Below are 24,769 nucleotides of genomic sequence, written 5' to 3' on the forward strand. Positions count from 1 at the left end.
GTGTTTGGACACTGCCAGTATTCCGCCACTATTGTTTGTTTGTTTTTGTTAAGCGTCAGCACTTAACAGCCATTTGAGTTGACATGCTGCACTTGAGTTCTGTTTTATATGCAGCGCATTATGAAGGCAGCTGTGAGGGAATGCTGACTTTTTACTTTTTGTACCATAAAAATATGCATTTTAGAGCCTTCCAAGTTTGGTTTGCTTTCACTGTAGCACGCACGCACAAAATCACGCCTGTGGTCTGAATGTAGAATCAACAGAATTTGTCTTGGACTTCTTCAGATTGAAAACGGGAGCATATGTTGTGCTGGGGACGCAGCCAAAAATCGCCTTCCCGTGGCGAGCCGTTCCCACTTCGAACACAACATCTGCAAATAGTCTCTACATGAATGGTGTCGTCGTGTTACGACTTCCTATACGCTTTCCTCACTTCCATTAGGAACACACGGTGGGGAGGTGAAGGTTTGCCACAAGCTGATAGGCACCTGTTCCACACATTATGTTAGATGGGTTCATGAACGGGGCAGGGTGGCACACTTTGGTTCCAAGTAGTCTGCATAATATCGTGTTTAAGAACTCTGCCTTCAGCTTAAGAACATAAGAACAGTCGCACTGGATCAGGCCATAGGCCTATCTAGTCCAGTTTCCTGTATCTCACAGCAGCCCACCAAATGCCCCAGGGAGCACACCAGATAACAAGAGATCTGCATCCTGCTGCCCTCCCTTGCATCTGACATAGCCCATTTCTAAAATCAGGAGGTTGCACATACACATCATGGCTTGTAACCCGTAATGGATTTTTCCTCCAGAAACTTGTCCAATCCCCTTTTAAAGGCATCTAGGCCAGATGCTGTCACCATATCCTGTGGCAAGGAGTTCCACAGAACAACCACAGACCAACCACACACTGAGTAAAGAGCTTGTACATTCTTGAAAAGTACTTAGAATCAACTCGTGTCAGATAATTAGATCCTCCCCTGAAATGGCCATGGAACTCCAGAGATTCAAAATCTATCTCTTTCTGGGATGTAGTACACTCAGGGCACTCCCATTGTCCCCATTCCTACGTCATCAGCCATAGAGTTGCCAGTGACACTGATTTTTTTACTTGAAGCAAGAGAATTTATAGGTAAAGTATCCACAGGTAAATTATCTGTAGATACTTTTCAGATAACGTAGCTGTAGAAACGCAGCTGGAAGTTTGGAAAAAAAATTGTAAAATTAGGAACATTTCTTAAGGATGAAGGGAGTTCATCCATATTAATGAAAGCAGAATTTTGAGGCAAATTATGGAAGGTTTTGCTAAGGCAAAAATTCTGTATGGATTTCAAAGGAGACTAAATGAACAGCCCAATCCTACCCCAGTCCCCCTCCCCACCTATGCAGCCGTCCCAACAAAGTGCATATGTTATCTGTGGGAGAGCACAATTAGAAAGGTCTCCTCAGAGTAAGTGAATGTTCATTCCCCACTGCTACAGTGGGTCTTCTCAGATCTATGCCTGCTGTTTAGGCATGTAACGACTACGGTAAGGAAGATGGACAAAGTTAGGATATCAACGCACACAAATGCCACGAATGCCATCTCTAGTCCACCTCCCTCCCCAACCTCCACCCTGCCTGGGAGCACCCATGTTCCTCCCCCCTCCCCATTCCCAGCACTGTCACACCTACCTTTGCCGATCTGGTGTTGGGCTTCCTCTGCTGACACTGGTTGCACACAAAATGACTGCCAGCGGCGTGCCATGCGCATCGCCAGAATCCATTTTACGACAGCAGAACTCTGTTCCGCTGTTGCAAACCACTACAGGTGGCAACCAAACCCTAGATAGATAGGACTGGGCTGGAAGTTTGATCATATTAGCAAAGTTTCTCACTGGGTTTTCAGTCCACTTTGGCTGATTCTCGAACATTGAACGCTTTTATGGGCAATGACAACAGGCCAGGAGAGCAAATGAAATGTGTGAATGGAGTTACAAAATCTTTTATATTTGAAGTAGTTACTGTATTGCTAGTGCTACATCTATTGGCTGCATCTTGTGAGGGAAGCCTCAGCGGGTCAAACCCTCTAAATGGCTCATCCTTTGTAGGGAAATAGGATTTGCAAATTAGGTGCAGTGTAGAGCAAGGCATTTTTTTTTTTTTTTTTGTTAACACGCAATGGGCTCAGTCTGTAGTTTGGTGTCTTTTGTAATCTTCTTCCCCACTTTTCAAAAATGATTGCTCCCCTCCCTCTCTGCACTGCTGCTTCTACGTAGGTTCATCCAATATGTGACCCAGAAAATACTATCTGGAAGATGGATCTGAGATAAAGAAAATTTATTAGTGTGTAACAAGGAAGGGGAGGAGGCCGTGATGCGGGTGTCAGTCAGATCCCCATCACATTGAGGAGTTAATATCTATATCTGCATTTCATTCTAATTGATGGGTCTGTCTGCTGTTTGAAAAGCGTTAAATTGCTGCCTGCTTATGTGATGGAATGTCTATTGTCAAAGTATGAATGAAAACGAACCCTCGTCCCCGCAGTCAGTTTAGAAATGATTTGTAGAGAATTGACTTTGAATGTTTAGATTAGAGGTCAGAGTTCTACTTAGAGGGCGAACATGTTGTGATAGAAATATGCATGGAACTGCCACCATTATACTTTACCATTAAGGAAACTATTTTGCTAAGAATACCAGCGGGGCAGTGATTTTGATTCATTTAAAATGGGAGAGAGATGGGGGTGGGGGGAAATAACCAGGAGAGATCAAATCAGTCTGGCAGGACAGATTCCTAGTAAATTAATCAGTCATTCAAGAACTGTGCATTTATATACAGGTAAAGAATAGAACACGCTATCCAGGTGGAAGCTTTTTCTTGGTGCATTAAGCAGGGTAGAATGTCACCCTGAGATTTCTTATGCAACCCAGTATTTCTTTCCTTCAGTGGACTCCCTGGAAAAATAGGTGTCTTCTGCACTATGCAGTAGTGTTTCTATTTAGAAGTACTATCTACACGTCAACTTCAGATTTGAGGGGCACAATGGTAAGCACCCTCCTATGTGGATAGTCTCTCACTAAGGCTTGTTGGAGGGCTTAAAAAACAGTGAGAAACTAAAACGGTCTAATATGTAACATCAAAATCATCTGATGTGCCAAACCACTTTAATGCAATTTAAAAAATAAGTACTGTGGCAATTGTCAGTCATTTTACCTCCTTGGCCAGAACGCTGAAAGGCAGGAAGAGGTTTATGTCTTCCTAAATGGATCAAATCCTGCCTAATATGGTTCCAGTAAATCTCTGTGAGTAAAAGAGCAAGATATTTTAAAAGAAATAAAAACTAAATAGGGAAGTTGGCCGGAATACCACCAAGGCAGATCTCACTTATGAACCTGAGTCCCACCAATGTTTTAAGTCTATGTTTCTATTTCTGCACCTTTACAGGCATCCAGGTAAACACTTGTCTTTTTGTTGCTGTTGTTTTCAACAGGGAAAAAGATGGCTTATCACAAAGTGAGTGCAGACCAGAGGGCACAATACCTAGATAATGATGACCTCCAGGCCACTTCCCTAGAGCTTGAATGGGACATGGAAAAAGAGTTGGAGGAGCCTGGCTTTGACCATTTCCACCTGGATGGGACAGTCCACGAACCAATGGGAAGCACACAAAATACCAACATTGACCTGGAGCCCATTCAGCCATCTGCATCTCCCAAAGGCAGGTTTCAGAGGCTTCAGGAGGACCCAGATTATGTCTCACATTATACAAGACCTCCACCAAAGAGCAATCGCTGCAGCTTTTGCCGGATACTTAAACTATTTTGCACTGTTATGAGTTTACTTATTTTGGGGATTTTGATAGGCTACTATGGACGTACGAATTGCCCTCCTTCCTCCTCATCTCCAGAACCAAGTGATCCTCATCTAAGCCAAGGGATTCTTAATGAAATCAGAGCAAAAGATCTTGCGCAGATTTTCAGGTATGTGAACCCCTTGAACTGCTTGATGTTAGTAAATGTAATTTTTGTGTGCTGCATTTAAAGCTTTCCTGGCAAGGACATGCTATTTGGTCATGAGTTTCAATGCAGTGTCTCCCTCTTGGATGGGTCTCTCTCTGTTCTTCATCACTACTTCATCTGTGAGTTCTACCTTGGCATTTATTTAGGGATGTAAAAAACAGATCACCAGCACAAGAGTAAGGCAGAAGATCACTGTTCCCTAGAATGTCATGTACTTTAAGCACAGGAAGTTCATCTGTGCCAACCCAGGACATCACCCCACAATGTTGCCCCAGATCTACCTCTGCTGTGGCACTCTGAGGGGGGGGGGAAGCCCATTGCCATGCTCTGTTGTGCAGTTTTCTCCAGCCAGAAAGTGGAGGACTTCAGGTTTTCAAGGGACCAGGCGAACAAAGGAGCTCCTTTGTGCAAGTGAACCCTGTAAATAAAACTGGAAATCCCACACTTCCTGGTTTGGAAAACCCTCACAATGGAGCAGGGTAAGGCACCCATGGCTGGCTGGAGGGAAGTGGCAGTAGGACATCCTGAATCTGTCATCCCTTTGCCCCTCCCTCCACCTGCTATTGACACAAGCTGCATCAGGACACTTTATTGCAGGGCTGGCTGTAGTATCAATCATTACTGTTAAGGGCACTATAACAGGAGTATTTCTAAGCCAATGGCAAAGTGCTGTGTGTGCTTCTGTGTATCATCAAGAGGATATAAATATGCGCTACACAAAGCCGTTTCGCATGAATGCATGCTTTATTATTCTCGCCAGCTTCAAGGTTTTATTAAAAAGATACTGACTGATTCTTAATAGCAGCATCTATTTTGTGGAGTCTGTTCATGCTCTTGATGTTAGGCCTACATTCAACAGAATCGAGTGATAAAACTTTTCTAGGAGTTTAGTACTGCAGGCTGCACATGGAGGGCGGGGCTGAATGCTCCCCCATTAAAAAAAGTTTTTTGTACATTAAAAAAAAATCAAACAATTCTTTATGTGTAGCCAGAAGTGGTACAATCCTGGATGGCTTTACCTGAAGCTGAATAAAGACTTACCACTTCATTCTGTGGTTTTTATAAACTGCCCCTTTGTTTTGGACCTGGCATTTAATTTACTATACCACAATCCTATGCAATTTGAAATAGTGGCAGCCTATGTTGGATATGTTCAGATGTTAGTCTTTCCGCACATTTTAGTATAATAAGCATACTGTTTGTGGGAGGCCTCATCTCCCTGGGAAAGTGAGGATGCTGCATTTCTCCTTGACAAACATCATCAGAATCTGTTATACAGGAACAGGAAAATATCTATCCAAAAGACCATTCATATTAAATACTCATCTTAGTAGTGCTATTATTCAAATTTAAAATATATCCAAATAACATCTCACTTGGCATTTACCATAACCATATCCACAAGTTGTTGTTTTTGAAGATAGTTTTGGTTCCCTTCTACAAATACCCTTACTAAATTCCCTACTGGAGGCTCCATCTTGAATTGGAATTCATAGCTCCACAACCCCCAGTGTATGCTGTCCAATTATCCAGCTCATGGAGGGGATACATTCAGCTACTGGTCAGAACTCAGCTGAAATGCTCTGTCAAATTTGGCAGCCAAATTTAAGAAGGATACAACCAAACCAGAGCAGGTTCAAAGAAGGGCAACTGGCCAGGGGTATGGAAAACCAATGAGCAAAAGTTGAGGGGACTTGGTATGTTTAACCTGGGAGAAGAGAAGGCTGAAGGGGGACATGATGGCACTCATCAAATACCTGAAGGGCTGTCACATGGAAGAGGGAAAGATCTCTTCTGCCCCAGAGAGCGGAACTAGATCTGATGGACTTAAGCTGCAGGAGGCGAGATTTAGGTTGGATACCTGGGAAAAAAAAATTATTAATGCCAAGAGCAGTTTGACAATGAAACAGATTACTAAAGAAATTGGTGGGTTCTCTGTTGTTGGAGGTCTTTAAGCTGAAGCTTGGCAAGCACCTTTGGAGAGGCTCCTAGTGAGGATTTTCCTTCTTCAAGCGGGGGTTTGACTAGATGGAAGGATCCTTCCAAGGCGATGCTTCCATGATTCTATGTCCTTGCTGCCCTCCTCACCTTTCAGAAAAAAATGTGACTGTTTCTCCAGTGTATCTATAGTTCTGACCAACTCATTGGTTATGTAGACATACAATGTTGCCCTATCTTACATCAGACCATCTAGTTCCATATTGTCTCTGACTAGAAGTCTCTCAAGCAGAGATTTGCCAGCCCTGCTACCTGAAATTTTTCGCTGGAGTTGCCACGTATTGAAATTGAGATGTTTTGCATGCAAAGTGCATACTCTTGTGACTAACTATGAACATTTCTACACAAGGAGTTACTATGGTTATAAACAGTTAAAGAGATCTGTGTAGGAGCTGTGCACGTCAGAAGCACAAATCAATTTAGTTTTTTTAAAAAGGTTTTGCTCCGGGTCATATGAGAAAACACAATGGCCACCAGAAGGAGGAAGCTGTGCACAGGAGCAGACAGTTAAAGTCAAATGACCAATACAAGCCTGCTAATGAGCCCCAATGAGACCACAGCAGCATATTAGGGCAAGTGGCCGGCTGCAATGATGGAGGAGGAAGAGGAGCTGCCACCATCATTGTTCTTCTTTTTATCACCCTCTTCCTTTTCCTCCTTTCTGCCCCCTGCAACTTCAAAAGGCAGCAAGAGTGGGGAGGGGTGGGATAAAGTGAATGGGGAAGGAGCTGCTGTAGCCTCAAGTCTTTCTCCTGTCCTCTTCAAACAAAAGAATAATGAATTGAGTGAAAATGAAAAAGGCAATGAACACAAAAATCAAATTTAAAAATATTGCACACCCCTAATCTAGAAGACATCACCTAACTTCAGTTTCCATTTACTTCCTGTGAATAGGTGTCCACTTTAACATCTGTAGCTCTGGTTGCTATTTTAATGTAGGGCAGTCACCTTCCTAGAAGTTCGCAGCTCCTGAGGTCATTTCCTCTCAGCAGTACATATTCATTAGAATCCACAGTGGAGCACATGGATGCAACTGTAAATGACCCTCAGGAAAAAACTCTGTTTCCCATTGTTATCAGATCACATGCATTTTTTCCTTGCTATGAGTAGTAATGGCTACAGACCTTGAAAAATACAACCAAAGCAGCGGGACTTGAATTTCTGTACCACACAATCAGCTTATTTAGGTTCTGAACAGCAATCTTGCACAAAAAGATACATTTTCCTCCCCATTTCCCCAACAAGAAAAGACTCCATAAATATGTATTGCTGATTGTTGCAGCCAGGATAATTCTGAGTGTTCCTATTTTGGAGCATGAATACTTATAACTGAATTCTGAATGCAGATGTCAGGGACAGGGGGTGGGAATGCTGCTTGAGAGTCTTCAAAGCTGGTGTTTTCAGAGTTACAGGTGGAAAGTGACTTGATCAGATGAAAGTCTACAGTTTTTGATGACATTTACAAATGATGCCCATTAATATACTTAGAAAGACAAAACCGTGCTACAGAGGCCTCTTAATCTTCAAACAGTCTGTTGGTTTACTCGCTTGAAATGAATAGCAAACATTTCTGTGGGACTGTCCTGTATTTTTTCATGCCGTGATGCATTTACTGGTGTTGAATAGCTGTATAGGGGGACTTTAGAGCAGGTACCCAGAACCCTAGGCTAACGGTGATGTGCAGGTTGAGTGCATCTGGCTTATTATTTGCTATGTGCAATAAAGTGCCAAGCAGTGCTGGATGAGGACTTGTCTATTCAGTGACGTGCAACACAATACTATCTTGTGATGGAACAGGCAAGCCAGGAGGCGTGCACTGTATCCAGTGCAAGATAGGACTCCAAAGTGGCTCACCCGAAGGTAAGGGGAAACTTTCCCCCTTACCCCTGGGTAAGCCACTGCAGCCCCTATGGGTCTCCTTAGACTTGCACCACCTCAGGAGGTGACCAAGCCACTCTGCGCTGCTTGTGTATGGGGGCTATGGTCCTGCATAACAGCCGGATCACAGCCTCATCTCCCGCTCCCCGCCCACCTGCCCTGGATGATCGTCCAGCCTGTGTTCCTCTCCATCACTAATGTTCTACCTCAACACTCTTTTCCCCTCCATATTTCCTCTTCCTCTCTGTCCCTTTTCCAATCCAGGAGGTGGAATGAGAAGGAGCAGCAGTGGAGGCAAGTACGTGGACAGAGATGGGAGGCACCCATCAATCAGCTGCCTGAGGCAACCACCTCATTTGGCCCCATTTGGTGGGCCAGCCCTGCACACCACTCAGGTTCTATATGACACATCAGCCCACCCAGATTCATTCATCCTGAATGGTACCATGATTATAGGGCAGTGGTACTCAGACTGATAAGTTGTGACCCAGCAGCCCATATAACACTGCCCCTGTCCCTTTAAGGATCAGGGGCAAGGGGAAAGCAGTGACACGTTCCCCAAGGTCACGCCACTTATGTGATGCCAGGGTCCGGAGAGCGCTGGGAGCCCTGTAGAACGCTCTACAGGGCTCCCTGCGGCTTATAAACATTGAAAGTTGTGATTGTGACCCACTTCTGGTTTTGCTGGGATCACAACTTGCAAGCCATGAGGAAGTTCCTTGCAAGCCATGAGGAACCCTGCAAAGCGCTCCACAGGGCTTCCCACACCCCCAGACCCTGGCAACACGTAGGTTAAGTCTAAAAATAGTCCCCCTTCCCCCGCAGTGGCATGATCCTGGGGGTTGTGTCACTACCACCACCACCCCCGCGAAGATTTATCTCTGGAGATTTACTCCAGAGAAGTCTGAGTACCATAGTTATAGGGTTTCGATGTAATGGCTTTAAAGCTACCACCATACAACTCAAACTTACAGTGTGATCCTATACATATTTACTTAGAAGTAAGTTCCACTATGTTCATTGAGGCATACTCCCAGGTAAGTGTGTATAGGATTCCAGCTTTAATGTTCTGTGGCAGAGAAAACACCAGTAAAATGCGCCATGGCAAGAAAACCATGGAGAAGAAGCCCACAGAAATCTATCACAATCATCTGTTGAATCAAGTCAATAATAAGGAATATGTGGAACTTCCCCCTGATAAATTTCACTTGTCTTCTAGAAACTCATTTGGCTTCTCTTGAAGCTTCTCAGATGTTTCTTCTTGAGAGGAGCTATGAAATTTGCTTTGAGATCAAGTCTCTCTGAACTTCAGTGTCAATCCTGGTCAAGGTTGCTTCTTCACAGTGTGCTTTGTCAATGTACACATGTGCATCAGTGCTTTCCAGCTGAGGGGAAAGCCACGGATAAATGGAAGGAGTTGAAAGATGCGGGGTATTGTGCATGCACAATATTCTATACAAAATTCAGCAATGTGAAAAGAAACCTGGGTCAATGGAGTATTCCTGATGTCCTACTTTCTAACTTCTTTGTGTTTCCTTGTATTTTTTTTCCCCTTCCGTACCTCTTGCTGAATTCTTTTTACGAGGAACAAAAGGGGAATAGACCTAGGTGGGGCAACCAATTTTCTTCTTGAGGTCTCCACCCCTTCTCTTTCTATATTTGGTACTTTTCCTTCTGTCCTTGTGAAACTTTTGACAAGTTGATCCCTGCAGTGAAACAAGGCAGTTGTACTGCAAGCAATATAGCCCCTGATCCTCTTCAAGAATATTCAACTGTACCAGGTCACCGTGACCTGTCGTACCATCTCCAATCTTTTAAAATGTTTTGCTTTGCAACATGCACTTGAAGAGCAGGTTCTGTGAGACTAAAAAGTATGCGCTTGGAGCATTTTGAACTTCGTTGGTTCACGAAAAGGTATCATCTCTTATTCTGCTTTAAATATAAAAAAAATTGGTTATCTTTTTTTTTTTTCCCCTTCTTGCTGTTAATCAAAGAGCGAATTGGAGCCCTGATCCTAATAGAGTCAGCAGTTTTTGGTTAACTATCCCTGGGGCTCCTTTGAGGTTTTGAAGCAAACCTTTCAGAATGCAAACTCTCAGCAGTTTAATTAATAGTCCCTGGTAATTGCTTTGACAAGCATCAGGATTTTGCTGTGGCTGAATTAAGTGTATCAGCATTCAGCATCCATCATGTGAGCCGAGGCGGGGGAGGGGCATCTTTTATTACTCTTTACAATGGGGACTGAGCTCAGTGCTTTGCATGCAGGAAGTGCCAGGTACTGCAATCCCAGATGACTCCAGTTAGGGGAAAGATAAGATCCCTCTCTGAAACCCTGAAGACCAGCTGCCATTCAGCATAGACAATACGGAACTAGATAGAGCGATAGTCTGACTCAGGCTAAGGCAACTTCACAGCCTGATTTTTACATGTTGTAGCCCATTCTCTGCTCTTCTGATGGTACAGTGTCTGTTTTCCTTCCTTTTCTTTAAGTAGCGCTCAAAACAGGTGATTCTGCACCTGTGACCAGCAGTGGAACCATACATTCTGCCACCCACCTCCTCATTCTGTGCTGTGTGTAGACCATGCCTAAGGGGTAAAGGAGGGTGGGGCTGGTATCATTTTTAGATGTGTAGATAACAGATGAGTACAGTGGTTCCCAAATTGTGAGCTGTGGCTCCCCAGGGAGCTGCTGAAACCAGCCAGTGGAGTTGCAGAATCCTCGCAAAAATCCAGCCACTCTATAGGATTGTAGTCCAAATGTATAGGATTGTAGTCCAAATGGGGAGCTGCTTCCAATGACCCAGTAAGTCAAGGGAGCCACCAGTTGAAAAAAAATTGGGAGCCATGGACTAATAGCAGAGCAACTAACAGCCCAGTTCTATTCATGTTTACTCAGAAGTAGGTCACAGTGTTGTGAGTGGGGCTTACTCCCTCCCAAGGAAGTGTGCATTCTCCTGATTTTAGAAATGGGCTATGTCAGAATGCCAGATGCAAGGGAGGGCACCAGGATGAGGTCTCTTGTTATCTGGTGTGCTCCCTGGGGCATTTGGTGGGCCGCTGTGAGATACAGGAAGCTGGACTAGATGGGCCTATGGCCTGATCCAGTGGGACTGTTCTTATGTTCTTATGTTGATTGCATTGCAAACCTAATTCTGCCATCCTATGCCCAATAGGATGGGGCTGTGAGTGGAATAACATGTGCAAAGTGGCTTTTGGACACTTTGAGTGCTTTTTAAAAGCAAAGTGTTACTCTTATTACATTGGAATAATATGGTCAGGACTTCACCGATTGCTCTCCAACATTTGTCAAGGAATCTAACTTTCTCAGGACGTACGGTGCTGTTAAAGAGGTGGCTGACTCCAGTCCCTCTGCATGCATCACAACAATTAGCAATTAGTTTCCTGCCTTGTATACACAAATCAGATTTAACAGCCTCCAGAGGAATGAGCCTTCCTTCAGTTTTCTATCTGGTGGGGTCTGCTGCAACTCTTGCCTCTCCATAGTCAGACCTGCGGCAGCCGTTTACCTGAGGACTGCTAATAAGGCCGGCTTCTCCCAGTCCTGCCAAGAGTGGCCGAGCAAGCAATCTGTTGTACTGAATTGAACTATTGTTCATGCTGCGCTCATAACAGGAGTGACAGGAGTGAAGCCTGTTAAGAAGAGAGCCCCCTCCCTTCCCTGGGAATCGATTGGGGATAATGAAACTGACGTCGCCTGAATAGTAATCAGGTTCAATGAACAGCGTGTTGCGGTAGTCTTACCGAAAGGAGACTGCTAGTCGCGGTTCATTTCACATGGAAAGCTGATGAGTTTCCTGGGGTACTTCGGCATCAGGCTGAAATAATCACAACCAAAATTGATTTTATTCAAAGACAAATAACTTTTTTTTTTTTTGGCGCAATACATTTCGCAGCTTTAAAAGGGCAATGACTTTCAAACAAGGTGGGCGGGTAAGTTCACGTTGCATGCACACAACTTTCGCTCATGACAGTGACTTAACACATTATTATTGTTATTAATAATAATAATTACCATAAAATGACACCACGCCCCATGCCTAAGGCGCTATGGAAACAACGGCAAGCCTAGTTAGTGCATTGCATTCATACAAGCGTGTATATTTAGCTGTTCCTTTTCATGAAGGTGTTGTGTCGCATTTTATTGTAATGCTCCTGTTTTGAAAGACTATGAGTTCTCCCATGCAAGCTCCATCAGATGAACAACTCCACTGCACTGGTCCTAAAGTGTCTTATTTTATTAATTTATTTTTATAATCCTGTCCCCTTCGTTTTTTTGCTAGGCTGAAACACAAACCCACTTACACAGATACAAAGCAAAAGAACAATATAATAAGATGAAAGAAATTAACAGGAGAATAATTATACTACAGCAGTAAACACCTCTCCTGAGTGGAAAACCAACCACTGATGGAACAACCAACAGAGCAATGCCCGTAAAATCCAATTAAGTGAGGGGGAAAAGAATCACTAACTGCCCAATCCTACCCCCTGCCAAGTTGGAGCATGTAGCTGTTCCAATGGAGGCCATGCTGCATGCTAAGGTGAGGGGGAATAAAAACATTTTTCGTTATTCCCCCCTCCCATTTTCAAGGATTGGTAGTCTTGTGACATCACCAAGCTCTGTTTCAGACATCTCAGGTTTCGGGATGTATCCGACCTGTCAGCTCTTCTGGTTATGTTAAAGCACTGGTATTCCTGCGTGTGTGTGTGTGTGTGTGTGTGTGTGTGTGTGTGTGTGCTAAATTTTGCAGGCCCTTGAGCACAGGTGTAAAGCAGGCCCTCCCCCTTTCAGAGCCTTTGCAGCTGCAAAAGCTTTTGCTATTGCAGCTGTGACTGGCTCTGAAGGTGAGAGGGAGGGGCCACTTTGCACCGGTGCTTGCACGCGTGCAAAACTTAGCATTTTGCCCCCCTCCAGGAATGCCAGTGTGTTGAAAGTTTGTAAAATTAATTTAAGGAAGGCTGTATGCTTGCTGCAGTTTTCACTTTATGTCTTTCACAGTGTCCTCCAGTATATATGTGAGTATTGGGGGAAAAAATATCACAAAACAGAAAGGAATCCTGATGCAATAAGAACATAAGAACAGCCCCACTGGATCAGGCCATAGGCCCATCTAGTCCAGCTTCCTGTATCTCACAGCGGCCCACCAAATGCCCCAGGGAGCACACCAGATAACAGGAGACCTACATCCTGGTGCCCTCCCTTGCATCTGACATAGCCCATCGCAAACCCCCCTCTCTATGTTTCTGATAATTGAATCCCCCACTACAAGAAGCCCCTGACCCCCTTCCCACCAAGGAGTATCCTGAGTGTGTTCGGATACGGGCCTGTCCCCTGGAGAAGGGGTCCCCCCTAGGGAATTGTTTCCCTCCACTCCAGCATGACGTCCTCCAGCTCCGAGACTTCCCACCTGGGCAGCTGAGGAGCTGCATGCCTGAGGGTGGGACGAAGCCCTATCATCCCTGGAAGTCTCCCCATGGTCCTTCTCTGCCTGCCTCTGCTTCTCCAGGTCACCCACCAAGGCTTCAAGGGAGCGGACACGTTCCCTGAGTCCCTGGAGCTCCTTGCACGGAGGACACACCCATGACTTATGCCCCAGAGGCATATAATGCACTGGATGCAAAAGACTGGATAGCCCCCACCCTGCTGGTGGCTGTCTGACTGCATAGTTTTTTTTGGTTTAGGGGTACTTAAAAATCGTACACTGGTTTGCTGCCTTCTTTTCAAGGGAAAAGAAGGGAGGTGTCTGGGGCCTTGGCTTCCTCACCCTGCTGCTGAACTCACACAGATGCTAAACTCGCTGTGTCTTACCTGACACTTTGTTCCCGAGGCACTGGGTTGCCAAAGGCCACACACGCTTCTGCAGAGAGGCTCATGCAGTGGCAGGCGCTAGCTTTATACTCCTAGCTAGCTTCTCCTCCCTCCCTCCTTCCTTGCTGATTGAAAAGGGGCTGGTCTTCCCAGGTGAGATTTCCCTGAATAGGGTACTTGGATTTGCCTAATGGGGCTCTCTCTTATCAACTCCTAAATTCAATGACTATGACCTAAAGGACAATGATTATGCTAAATTGCCCTGGCTGGCTGGGAACAGGCCCTTCCTAGGTTCTTACCCTCCTAATTCAGTTCTCTTAGGCTGGACTGTTTTTTAACCTCAAGTTGGTTTTTATTTGAGTTTAAACTGCACTGGTTTAAGAGTTTTTTGGGCTCAATCAGGCAGTTATAGCAAGATTCCAGTTTGGCCCTGAGATTTAATCCATCTGCACACATGCCCTGGAGCCCATCAATAACCTGTATTGGGAAACAATATCACAAATGACTATTGTGACAAACTGTTCATGACCTGTAGTCTGAACAGTCATAAGAACATAAGAAGAGCCCCGCTGGATCAGGCCATAGGCCCATCTAGTCCAGCTTCCTGTATTTCACAGTGGCCCACTAGATGCCTCTGAGAGCTCCCAAGACAACAAGAGACCTGCATCCTGGTGCCCTCCCCTGCATCTGGTATTCTGACATAGCCCATTTCTAAAATCAGGAGGTTGCACATACACATCATGGCTTGTAACCCACGATGGATTTTTCCTCCAGAAATTGGTCCAATCCCCTTTTAAAGGCATCTAGGCCCAATGCCATCACCACATTCAGTGGCAAGGAGTTCCACAGACCAACTACAACTACAAATCTGGAAATTAAAATGGAAGAATGATTCATCCATTGCATACCAGTTGAAACAAGATCAGATAATACAGACCCCCCCCCCCCGCCCCTTGCAAAAAAATAAAATCCAGGGATAACTTCAAAGGGGGAAAATTTTGTAGGCTTATCCAAAGTATAGTCTTCATCCATCCACCTGCTGTGATAAGTTGATTTTTCCCTCCAGCTCCCATGGACACTCCCTCATAAGCATTCTGTTAGCATTAGAAATTCTTATTAGAAATCTATTCAGCAGCTTCTTTGTTTTCTGCAGATAGCTAATAACAAAATGTCAAGCAGCTCTTTAACATTTCTATTCATCTTATTAACAGTCTCCCTTACTGGATAAACAGCCATGTCCCTCAAGTCTAAAACATGACTGGCAATTTTCTTATTATTGCATATTATTTTTTTAAAAAAATACAGAACCATCTGTCTTTGCATTGAGGCGTCAGCATTGCATTGAGGCGTCTTGGAGAGGGGGGCAGGCAAAAAGATGCAGCTAGGTTCGTAGGGTGACCTACGGATTGGGGGAGGCACCAGTTGGGGGAGGCACCATTTGTGCATTACCTATGGCCATCACAGTTTCACAGATGATGGTGGATCAAAATGCTGTTGGCAAAGCAGGAATCAGGATGGTGAGAGTAAAATAGTACCATTTTTGGCATTTGCAATCAACTGAGCTTGCCTGTCTTTTTTAAAATCTCATTCTAATGTTCAATCGTACGAGTACAAAAACAAAAAATCCACTCCACTGAATATAATTAGTTCCACATAACAGGAAGGATCCAGCCGAAATTAAGCATTTGCAAATCTCAAGGAGTTCAAGGGAGAGTTAACCGCATGTTTCACTCTCCCACACTGAAATCAATGGCGCTTTAAAAGTGCTTAATTTTGACTGGAACATGCTCAATGCGTTGAGCGCAATGTGTTCAACTATAAATATAAATTCATGGTCTATAAATTCAGCCATGAATTTGCTACATCCATTGTTCCCTTTTAGGTGCATCAGAGCTTTTACTGTATAGATCAGTGCATTCGTTGGAATCCGCTACATTAACTTTTTTGTTGCTGTTACTGTAGGATTTTGTTGCAGTTTTCCTAGGGATGTGCAAAGGCTTGTCCTGAAGAATTTCCTTAATCTTTTAAACTGCCCCTCGAATTTCAGTTTCAACACGGCTTAAGGTAGTTTACTAGCAAACAATGGATACCTGTGTGCATCTAACACAGTGACAGTGCAATCCTTTGCATGTTTACTCAGATGTAACTTCCCTTGTGTTCAATGGGGAAGTTACTCCTAGAAATGTGTGTATAGGATTACATCCTCTGAGTTCTGTTGGGCTGCCGGCAGCCACTTAGCTCCTCTTGAACCAACCACAGCAGGTAAGCAGAGGTGAACCATTGTGTGGGGCTATTGTCCCCTTATGGAGGACCACCACAGGAAAATTGTTTTAGCATTAGGTAGGTCTCTCTCTCTCTCTCTCTCTCTCTCTCTCTCTCTCTCTCTCTCAACATACATTGATAATCTTCCCATTGGTTTGATTTTTCAGCCTTTTCACATACTTACTTTATTTGTGTGGCTTTCCTGCCTGGCCTCAGTTCACTCCAGCAGGTTGTCACATCTCCCAGCCCACCCACCTTCTGTTACTGTTGGTTTAAACCAGGGGTGTCCAAAGTTTTTGGCAGGAGGGCCATATCAGCTCTCTGACACTGTGTCGGGGGCCGGGGGGGGAATTAATTTACATTTAACATTTGAATAAATTTACATAACTTTACATAAATGAATATATTAAAGACGAACTTATATGAATGGATGAAGGTCTTGCAATAGCTCAAGGCCTATAAAAGGCCTTGTACAAAGCAAGGCTGGCCTTTCCTTTGCTGCCTCTGCTGCATCACAGACGTGAAACTGCAAGCAGTGGCAGGAGCCCTCATCCCACAGCTCATGCAAGAGGTCAAACAGTTGCCCTCATGCCTAGAGCAGCTGCGTCGGGCCAGTAGGGGCTCCAACAAATCTCTGGAGGGCCAGAGGCTCATTGGAGACTGGGGGCTCCCTGAAGGCTGCATTGAGAGTCCTCGAGGGCCACAAGTGGCCCCAGGGCCGGGGTTTGGGCACCCCTGGTTTAAACATTTGGGGCTCTCTGTTAACTTGGGAAGGAGGTTTTCCTAAAGCAGCTTCCTTCTGTCTGGGTTTTCTGTCTTTGGGTGGTGGCAGCCAACTATCTCTTCCTAGTTCCTAGGAACTAGTTCATTCTTCCTAGTTCATTCCCACTTTACCCAGTAAAAAGGATGAAGCAGGGAGAAACTGCGGTTGCTATCCACTAGGTGCTATACTCATTTTCCCCTCTGCTTTTCCTTATAGATGCAAACCAATTTCACTTTAAAGTCATAAGGTCATTGCTACACAGGACAAATTAGATAGGAACGAGGCATGCTAACATTCGGTGACTCTTTGTTAGAAATATAATTCAGAAGAAAAGTCTGCGGGTCAAAAGAGCTATGTCAATTATTTTTTCCCATCTACTGTTTCAAATATATCCTCTAAACTGCCACCATGAGATTTGAAGGCCATAACATCGACTATGGGGATTTTGTCGGACTTAGGGCTGGATGTTTTAGATTTCCCTGACATAATTCAAATGTCTTTAGATGATTTCCTTCAATATATGGCTACAGGGGTCCCCTGTGGCCCTATCTCTGACGTGTAATGCTGCAGTCCAGTGCACACTTTACAGGGAGTGAGTCCTATTGATTTTAATGGGGCTTACTTCTAAGTAGACACACATAGGCTTGCACTTTAAGTTTCACACTTTGAATATTTCCTTCTAGAGCAGGAGTTCCCAAACTTGTTTGTACCAGGACCCATTTTTTAAAAAATGACACTCTATCAGGACCCACCTAGGTTTATGAGACTTTTAAAAAAGGAGCTCTAGAAAGAAATAAGATTTCTTAAAAGATTTATAAGTAATAATAAGCAGAAAAAGATTCTCAAACTTTTCCTCCGACGCATCCTCGGCATCACCTGGCAGGACAAAGTTCCAAACAACACAGTCCTGGAACGAGCTGGAATTCCTAACATGTATGCACTGCTGAAACAGAGATGCCTGCGTTGGCTTGGTCATGTCGTGAGGATGGATGATGGCCGGATCCCAAAGGATCTCCTCTATGGAGAACTCGTGCAAGGAAAGCGCCCTACAGGTAGACCACAGCTGCGATACAAGGACATCTGCAAGAGGGATCTGAAGCCCTTAGGAGTGGACCTCAACAGGTGGGAAACCCTGGCCTCTGAGTGGCCCGCTTGGAGGCAGGCTGTGCAGCATGGCCTTTCCCAGTTTGAAGAGACACTTGGCCAACAGTCTGAGGCAAAGAGGAAAAGAAGGAAGGCCCATAGCCAGGGAGACAGACCAGGGACACACTACACTTGCTCCCAGTGTGGAAGGGATTGTCACTCCCGAATTGGCCTTTTCAGCCACACTAGACGCTGTGCCAGAACCACCATCCAGAGCATGATACCATAGTCTTCCGAGACTGAAGGTTGCCAATATTTACACATGCCTGCAAGCTGCAGGAATTCAGCTCCTTGTAGGACAGTTAGTAGCTATCTTGCAAACTGCAGCAGCTGATCTCTTTGCAGGGTAATTAGGAGCTACAGTATCTGATTTTTCAGTAGCCTCAGGAATTGAGGCAATTAGTTATCTGATCTTTCCATCACGCTTTGACAACCCACCAAAAATCAGGTTCCGATCCACCTGTGGGTCCTGATTCTCAGTTTGGGAACCACTATTCTAGATTGAAAAAAAAAAAACTGTGAATGTTGTACTGTACAACACTTCAGTGAGCGTCTATTATTGTCTCACAGATGACAGGCTGCACCTGCTGAAATTCCCTCTTCCACACAAATGTTAAAGGTCCAGGAGCCCTAAAGTTGAAAGTTTAGCCACCCCTGGGCTAGGTGAACCAGTAGTTGACTGAGTATAAGGCAGCTTAATCCTTTGTAATGCTTTGTAATGTCATGCACACTGCTGATTGTGTAAGGTTGCCTCAGAGCTAGAGAATCAAGCCCTTTTGTATTGCAGATAATATGGGAAATTGCTATTAAGTGCATTCATAAGTTCATGTATACAAAGTGAACTTTATACCCAGTGTTGGAGAGACTAGAACTGGGGAGACTCAGATTAAAATTCTTTCTCACCCATAAAGCTGACTTGATGATCTTGGGCAAGTCACCATCTCTCCACCGCCCAACCTCATCAGGTTGTTCTGAAGATGGCATGGCATGGAGAATGTGGTCCAAAATTCTGTGAAAAAAGTGTTGAAAAAAAATGTAATAATAAATGATTATGCCCATGTAACTTTTTATCCTGGTCATTTTGCTGTTTGACCTACATAGCCTGCTAAACTCCCCAATGCAATCTGGCAACATTGTTGTAGAAATGCCTGTCTTGGTCATCCAAGAGTGATGATGTTAAATTCCACTGGCTGCTCTCTTGTCATTTGGCTGTACTCTCGTCCTCCCCCATTGCTTATGCAAGTTGGATTGCATTGAAATACATTCCCAGCGACTGGATCTCTGCAAACCACCTGCATCTGCTGACATATTCAAAGAATTTGGGACAGAGGCCAGTTTTATCCAGGGCTCATGCCCGATGCTTACATGCTTGACAGTAACATCTGGCAACACAGATGCTAAATTGGAGAGAGCCTCAATTATTTTGAGAGGAGGAACAAAAGTTGTCACATGCAATCATTATCACTCTCCTATCACAGGTATTAAAAACAGGGAGGATTATTTTGTTCTTAGCTGACAGCGTGTGTGTGTGTGTGTGTGTGTGTGTGTGTGTGTGTGTGTGTGTGTGTGTGTGTGTGTAAAATGTGTGCCCGCACCCCTGTTTTGCACCTTGAGTATGAGCCAGCTTGATGTCCGGATGTATACATCGGCTCAAAATGATTTCTATAAGAAGGCAGAGAGAAGGTTTCAAAAATGGGTCACAGCAGATGAGAACAGTGCAGGTGCCAGTTTTGTTTTCACGGAAGGCCAACACAATAGCAATTGTGTGGCCTGCCAGGCAATGTAGGGAAGTCCATTGCAAGGGAAGGCACATAACAAGGGCTTCTGCTGGTTGCGCACCATATCCTGGAGCCATTCATAAACAAGAGCTGTCAGACTCTGTCCCAGTAAAAAGAATGTGCGTTCGCCTTGCTTTTTCTCAGCTAGGGTGACCTTTGGATTTTTCTTTTTCTTCTTTTTCCCCCTTTGGCATCTCTCTCTCTCTCTCTCTCTCTCTCTCTCTTTCCCCGTCTCCCTCTGTGAGTCCCTCGCAGGCTATTAATAGAATATGGCAGGTGTGATTGAAAGTGCGTGTGTATTTACAGAGGTATCATGAAGCAAATATTTAGACTGTCCTAAAGCAGTGAAATTGAGGGTGGCTTGTTTTTTTAAATTAGAAATGGCAGCTGTGAATGCTGCACCTGCACCAGACTTGTGAAAAACCTTCTACAGATGCAGTGCCATCTCAGACACTCTCAAACAATTGGACATCTCAGATGCTTAGGTTTGTTTCACATATTATCATTTTGGACACCAGGAGAACAAAGGGATCCATCCTGTGAACGTAATTAGTACCAAATCACAGTAAGGACCCAAATGAAATTAATGGCCCAATCCTACGCTGGCTGGGTGCTGGCACAATGCGTCTGAGCCCTTGGAGGCTGCTTTATGGCAGTTGCAAAGCAGCCTCCACTGGTGCATGGCTTCTGGACTGCTGCCAGGGAGAGTGGAGCAAGTCTGCACTGGTAGACTGCCAAGGGCTCGCTGAGCAGGTAAGGTCACGAAGAGGGTGGAAGGATAGAATGGGGAGGGTAGGTAAAAGAAGGGTGTAATGGAGCAGGGAGAAGGGTGGATCAGGTCCATGGAGGAGCAGGTTCAGCAGCAGTGTTTGCCAAATCCTGACCTCCTTCACGGGTCTGATCCACCTTCCTAGGTCAATGCGGATCAGTGCCAGCTATAGACCCATCAGGCCCACAGCAGCTTACCCTGGGGGAAGGGAACAAGTGTCCCCTTACCCCGAGGAGGCCTTCCAAGGCTGAAACTCCCCTATGAGATTCAGCCTGTGCCTGCACCACTGCACCGTTGCATGGAAAGTTCCGGTGGATTGGGCTATAAGAATTGTCTGATTTCAATAAGAGAGTCTGGCTTATGTTTCACTCTCCCATCTTGAAATCACTGGGTCTAACTTTGGCTGGCATATGCTCAGCTTAGACCCACCAGGTGGGTCGCGACCTACCAATTTGTGTAAAGGTTCCCCTGTCCCTTCAAGGGGTGGGGGAAAGGGAGAGGCAGGGAAGCAATCCCTAGGGGGTTCTTTCACTTACATTAAAGTAGGTAGGGCTGCTGGAAGCTGCAGGAGGTGTGGGGAGCCCTGCACAGCCCTGCATAGCACTTCCAGAGGCTTGGAATCTTCAGTAAAAGTGGGCACAAAGCGGGCACTCTTCCTTTTTACAGGAGGTGCACAGAGCCCACTTTTACTGACCGTTCCAAGCCTTGGGGAGCGCTGTGGAGGGCTGTGCGGGGCTCCCTGCACCTCCTGCAGCCTCAAATAGCCCTACCTACTTAAAAATAAGTGGAAAGCACCCCCACCAATTCTGGGGATCGTATCACGGCCCTAGTCCATCCCCCGCAAAGACTTACTGAGGGAGTAAAGCGCCCTCAAAGTTTGAGAACTGTAAGAGTATTGGACTCTAGAATGAAGCACTGCACATGCAGCATGAATTTATTGCCCCAACTGCATGCTATTTAGTTGCCACAAAACTTTAGCCTCTAATTCAGTGCATTATTTGGCGTCAGTTTTGTAAACCGACACATTTCTCTTCCAGTTTGTCTTTGCTCAGTGTTACCCAGGGATTTAACACAATCCCTCTTGTTAATTGCAGAATGTCACTAGCAAACCTTTCACATTTCCCCAAAACATTCCTCGGATGTTTTTGCCCTAGCAGGTATTTTGCTAGCAGAAAGACATTTGCAGAGTTTAGGGAAAAGGATTCAACTCGGGTCAGACAAGGTGTGTGTGCATGCATCAGTTTTCTCTCCAGAATGTTGATGGATATTTATTGATAGATGGATATTTACTGACAGTCAGTAGTTCCCAAACGGTGGGTCCATGGCTCACCGGTGGGTCACAACCCAATTTTTGGTGGTTTGCAAAACTGACAGGCTAGATTAGGCTACGTGTATCGAGGGTAAAACACCCTGCTACTAGGGGGGAGTACTCCTGCCCAATCACCACTATAGTCACAGAGGCTTGAGCAGCTGGTAAAGTGAGACTTTTTTAAGGTGGATTCCGATGCTAAAAAGTCTGGGAATTACTGGTCTAAGTACAAGTTGCCCTGTACAGAATTCATCTCTTCTCAGGTTCCAGGGAATGGGGCTACAGAGAATTCTCTTTTGACATTCTAAAAGTGGGTACAGAGAATTTGTGCAGAGGGGGAACAGGAGTGTGCTGACTAGTCAATACCCCAGCACCCATGTAGTCATGTGATCATGCCCTGTTCTTAATGGGTTCAGTACTTATCTGCAGAGAGAGACAACCCTGATGAACAGCCTGGGTACTCAGGAAGAAAGCCTGCCCATGATCAGTGCCTACCTCTGGAGGAGAGTATGACTACAAGGCACACCAGTGTGGAAAGGCATGTCTAGCAGACCTGATCCTGTTCTTTTAATTGTGATGGCTGAATAGGACTACACAGTGTATGGAACCTTATTGAAAGTCTTTTGGCTTTCTTTGACCTTTATCAGATGTTCTGCCTGCGGGAGAACATGCATACACACACCTCTTCCCATTTGTCTTGAGTTTTACTTTATATGAAATCTCAGTGGCAGCCATAGCAGAAACAGAAAGTACTTTCCTAATCATACATGGGAAGACATACAGTCAGACCCTGGTATCCGTGGGAGTTTCATTCCCAAACCCCCCATGATTACTGATATCTGCAGATACCAGGGTCCAAATTTAAATGCCTTTAAAAGCAATAAAATAAAATAAAATAAAAAAGGGAGGACACAAAAATTGGGGTTCCTACCTTTTCATGCCTATCCTGTTGTCCTGTTGGCAACCTTCAGTCTCGAAAGACTATGGTATCGCTCTCTGAAAGGTGGTTCTGGAACAGCATCTAGTGTGGCTGAAAAGGCCGATTCGGGAGTGACAATCCCTTCCACACTGGGAGCAAGTGCAGTCTGTCCCTGGTCTGTCTCCCTGGCTATGGGCCTTCCTTCTTTGCCTCTTTGCCTCAGACTGTTGGCCAAGTGTCTCTTCAAACTGGGAAAGGCCATGCTGCACAGCCTGCCTCCAAGCAGGCTGCTCAGAGGCCAGGGTTTCCCACTTGTTGAGGTCCACTCCTAAGGCCTTCAGATCCCTCTTGCAGATGTCCTTGTATCACAGCTGTGGTCTACCTGTAGGGTGCTTTCCTTGCATGAGTTCTCCATAGAGGAGATCCTTTGGGATCCGGCCATCATCCATTCTCACGACATGACCGAGCCAACGCAGGCGTCTCTGTTTCAGCAGTGCATACATGCTAGGGATTCCAGCACGTTCCAGGACTGTGTTGTTTGGAACTTTGTCCTGCCAGGTGATGCCGAGAATGCGTCAGAGGCAGCGCATGTGGAAAGCGCTCAGTTTCCTCTCCTGTTGTGAGCGAAGAGTCCATGACTCGCTGCAGTACAGAAGTGTACTCAGGACGCAAGCTCTGTAGACCTGGATCTTGGTATGTTCCGTCAGCTTCTTGTTGGCCCAGACTCTCTTTGTGAGTCTGGAAAACGTGGTAGCTGCTTTACCAATGTGTTTGTTTAGCTCGGTACACAATTTTCAACCCTGAGGAACTTTTTTTAGTACTGCAACCCCCCACTTCCAGGACCCAAGGAGGTTCCTTCCTTCTCCCAGGTTTGCCTCAGAATGCATTGTGATTCTTGTTTTAAAGGCATTTAAACTTGGACCCCAGTATCCGCTGGCATATGCAATGAGTCAGATCCATGGATGCCAGATCTGTGGATACAGGGGTCCAACTATAATCTGTAGCTTCTGGTCACGTAGGAAATTGCATCCTGACTCTGGTGACTCTGACTCTCAAGGCAGTGCTGGGCTTACACCTACCACCTAGACGAGGCAGGCAAGAGTAATTTATTATTTTATACCACCTTTCCGTCAAAGAGCTCAGGGTGGTGTACATAGTTCCTTCCCTCCTTTTGTCCTCACAGCAACCCTGTGGGATAGGTGGGGCTGAGAGAGAATGACTGGCCTAAAGTCTCCCAGGAAGCTTCATGGCTGAGCTGAGATTTTGAACCTGGTTCTTCCAGGTCTAAGTCCAACTCCTAAACCACTACACTATCCTGGGTCACCATCCAGGAAAGGCCTTTCCATACCACTAATGGTACCAAGTGACCTATACATGACTTTCACATAGTGGATGGGGTGCCCGTTTCCTCTCAGAATCAGAGTGACCAGATACAATGGAGGACACAGTACCTTTGCCTTTAACCATTGTATAAAAGAGGGAAATTTTGGCAGGTGCATTTTTTAAAACCCTTCCATGTTGAGCTGCACCAATATTCCCTCTTCTGTGCAGTGGTTAAAGGTGTAGGAACCCCATCCTCCACTGTATCTGGTCACCCTGCTCCAAGTTAATATTCCTGTACATGGGAAGTTCATTAAATGTGGCAAAAAATCTCTTATTAGGACTAATACAGGACACCCACTTTCAAGCAATGCCTCTGGTGATTAATGTTCCTTATTATTTCCACGGTTTCATTTCTGCTCAACGAAGACATTCAAATCATCCTTCTCACTGGTCCAAAAGATTGGAGGGCGGGGGAGTCTTGCATTGTGCTGGTGAAAGAATTGTTATTGTTGAAAGTCTATTGCCTTCTCCTGCCTTTCGGTGGCTTATGAATTCTTGAATCAATATTGTCCATCAGCGTTATAAAACTATAGAGACTGTGCATCAAATGGCTTTGTTAATTATATGTGATCCATGTGTCTCTTTCTGCTTTCCCATCGGAATGTTTGGCATCTCCAGATCTGCCAGTAATGAAAGCCGACTGTGCCAGTTATAGGGATGCAGATTGGGAGATTGGGAGTGGTGATTTGGAAGGACAGGGACGTAAGAACATAAGAAGAGCCCTGTTGGATCAGGC

At 45.1% G+C, this 24,769-nt stretch overlaps 1 protein-coding gene across 1 annotated transcript in view; it reads left to right on the forward strand.

The window, feature by feature from the left end:
* The first annotated feature begins 3,477 nt into the window (after positions 1 to 3,477).
* Positions 3,478 to 24,769, forward strand: part of NAALADL2 (N-acetylated alpha-linked acidic dipeptidase like 2) — a 395,487-nt gene continuing 374,195 nt past the window's right edge. The window contains exon 1 of the mRNA XM_066622267.1: positions 3,478 to 3,962. Coding sequence (XP_066478364.1) covers positions 3,481 to 3,962 — 482 coding nt within the window. The 5' untranslated portion in view covers positions 3,478 to 3,480. The remainder of the gene's footprint in view (positions 3,963 to 24,769) is intronic.

This window comes from Tiliqua scincoides, chromosome 3 (genome assembly GCF_035046505.1).
Source record: "Tiliqua scincoides isolate rTilSci1 chromosome 3, rTilSci1.hap2, whole genome shotgun sequence".
NCBI lineage: Eukaryota > Metazoa > Chordata > Lepidosauria > Squamata > Scincidae > Tiliqua > Tiliqua scincoides.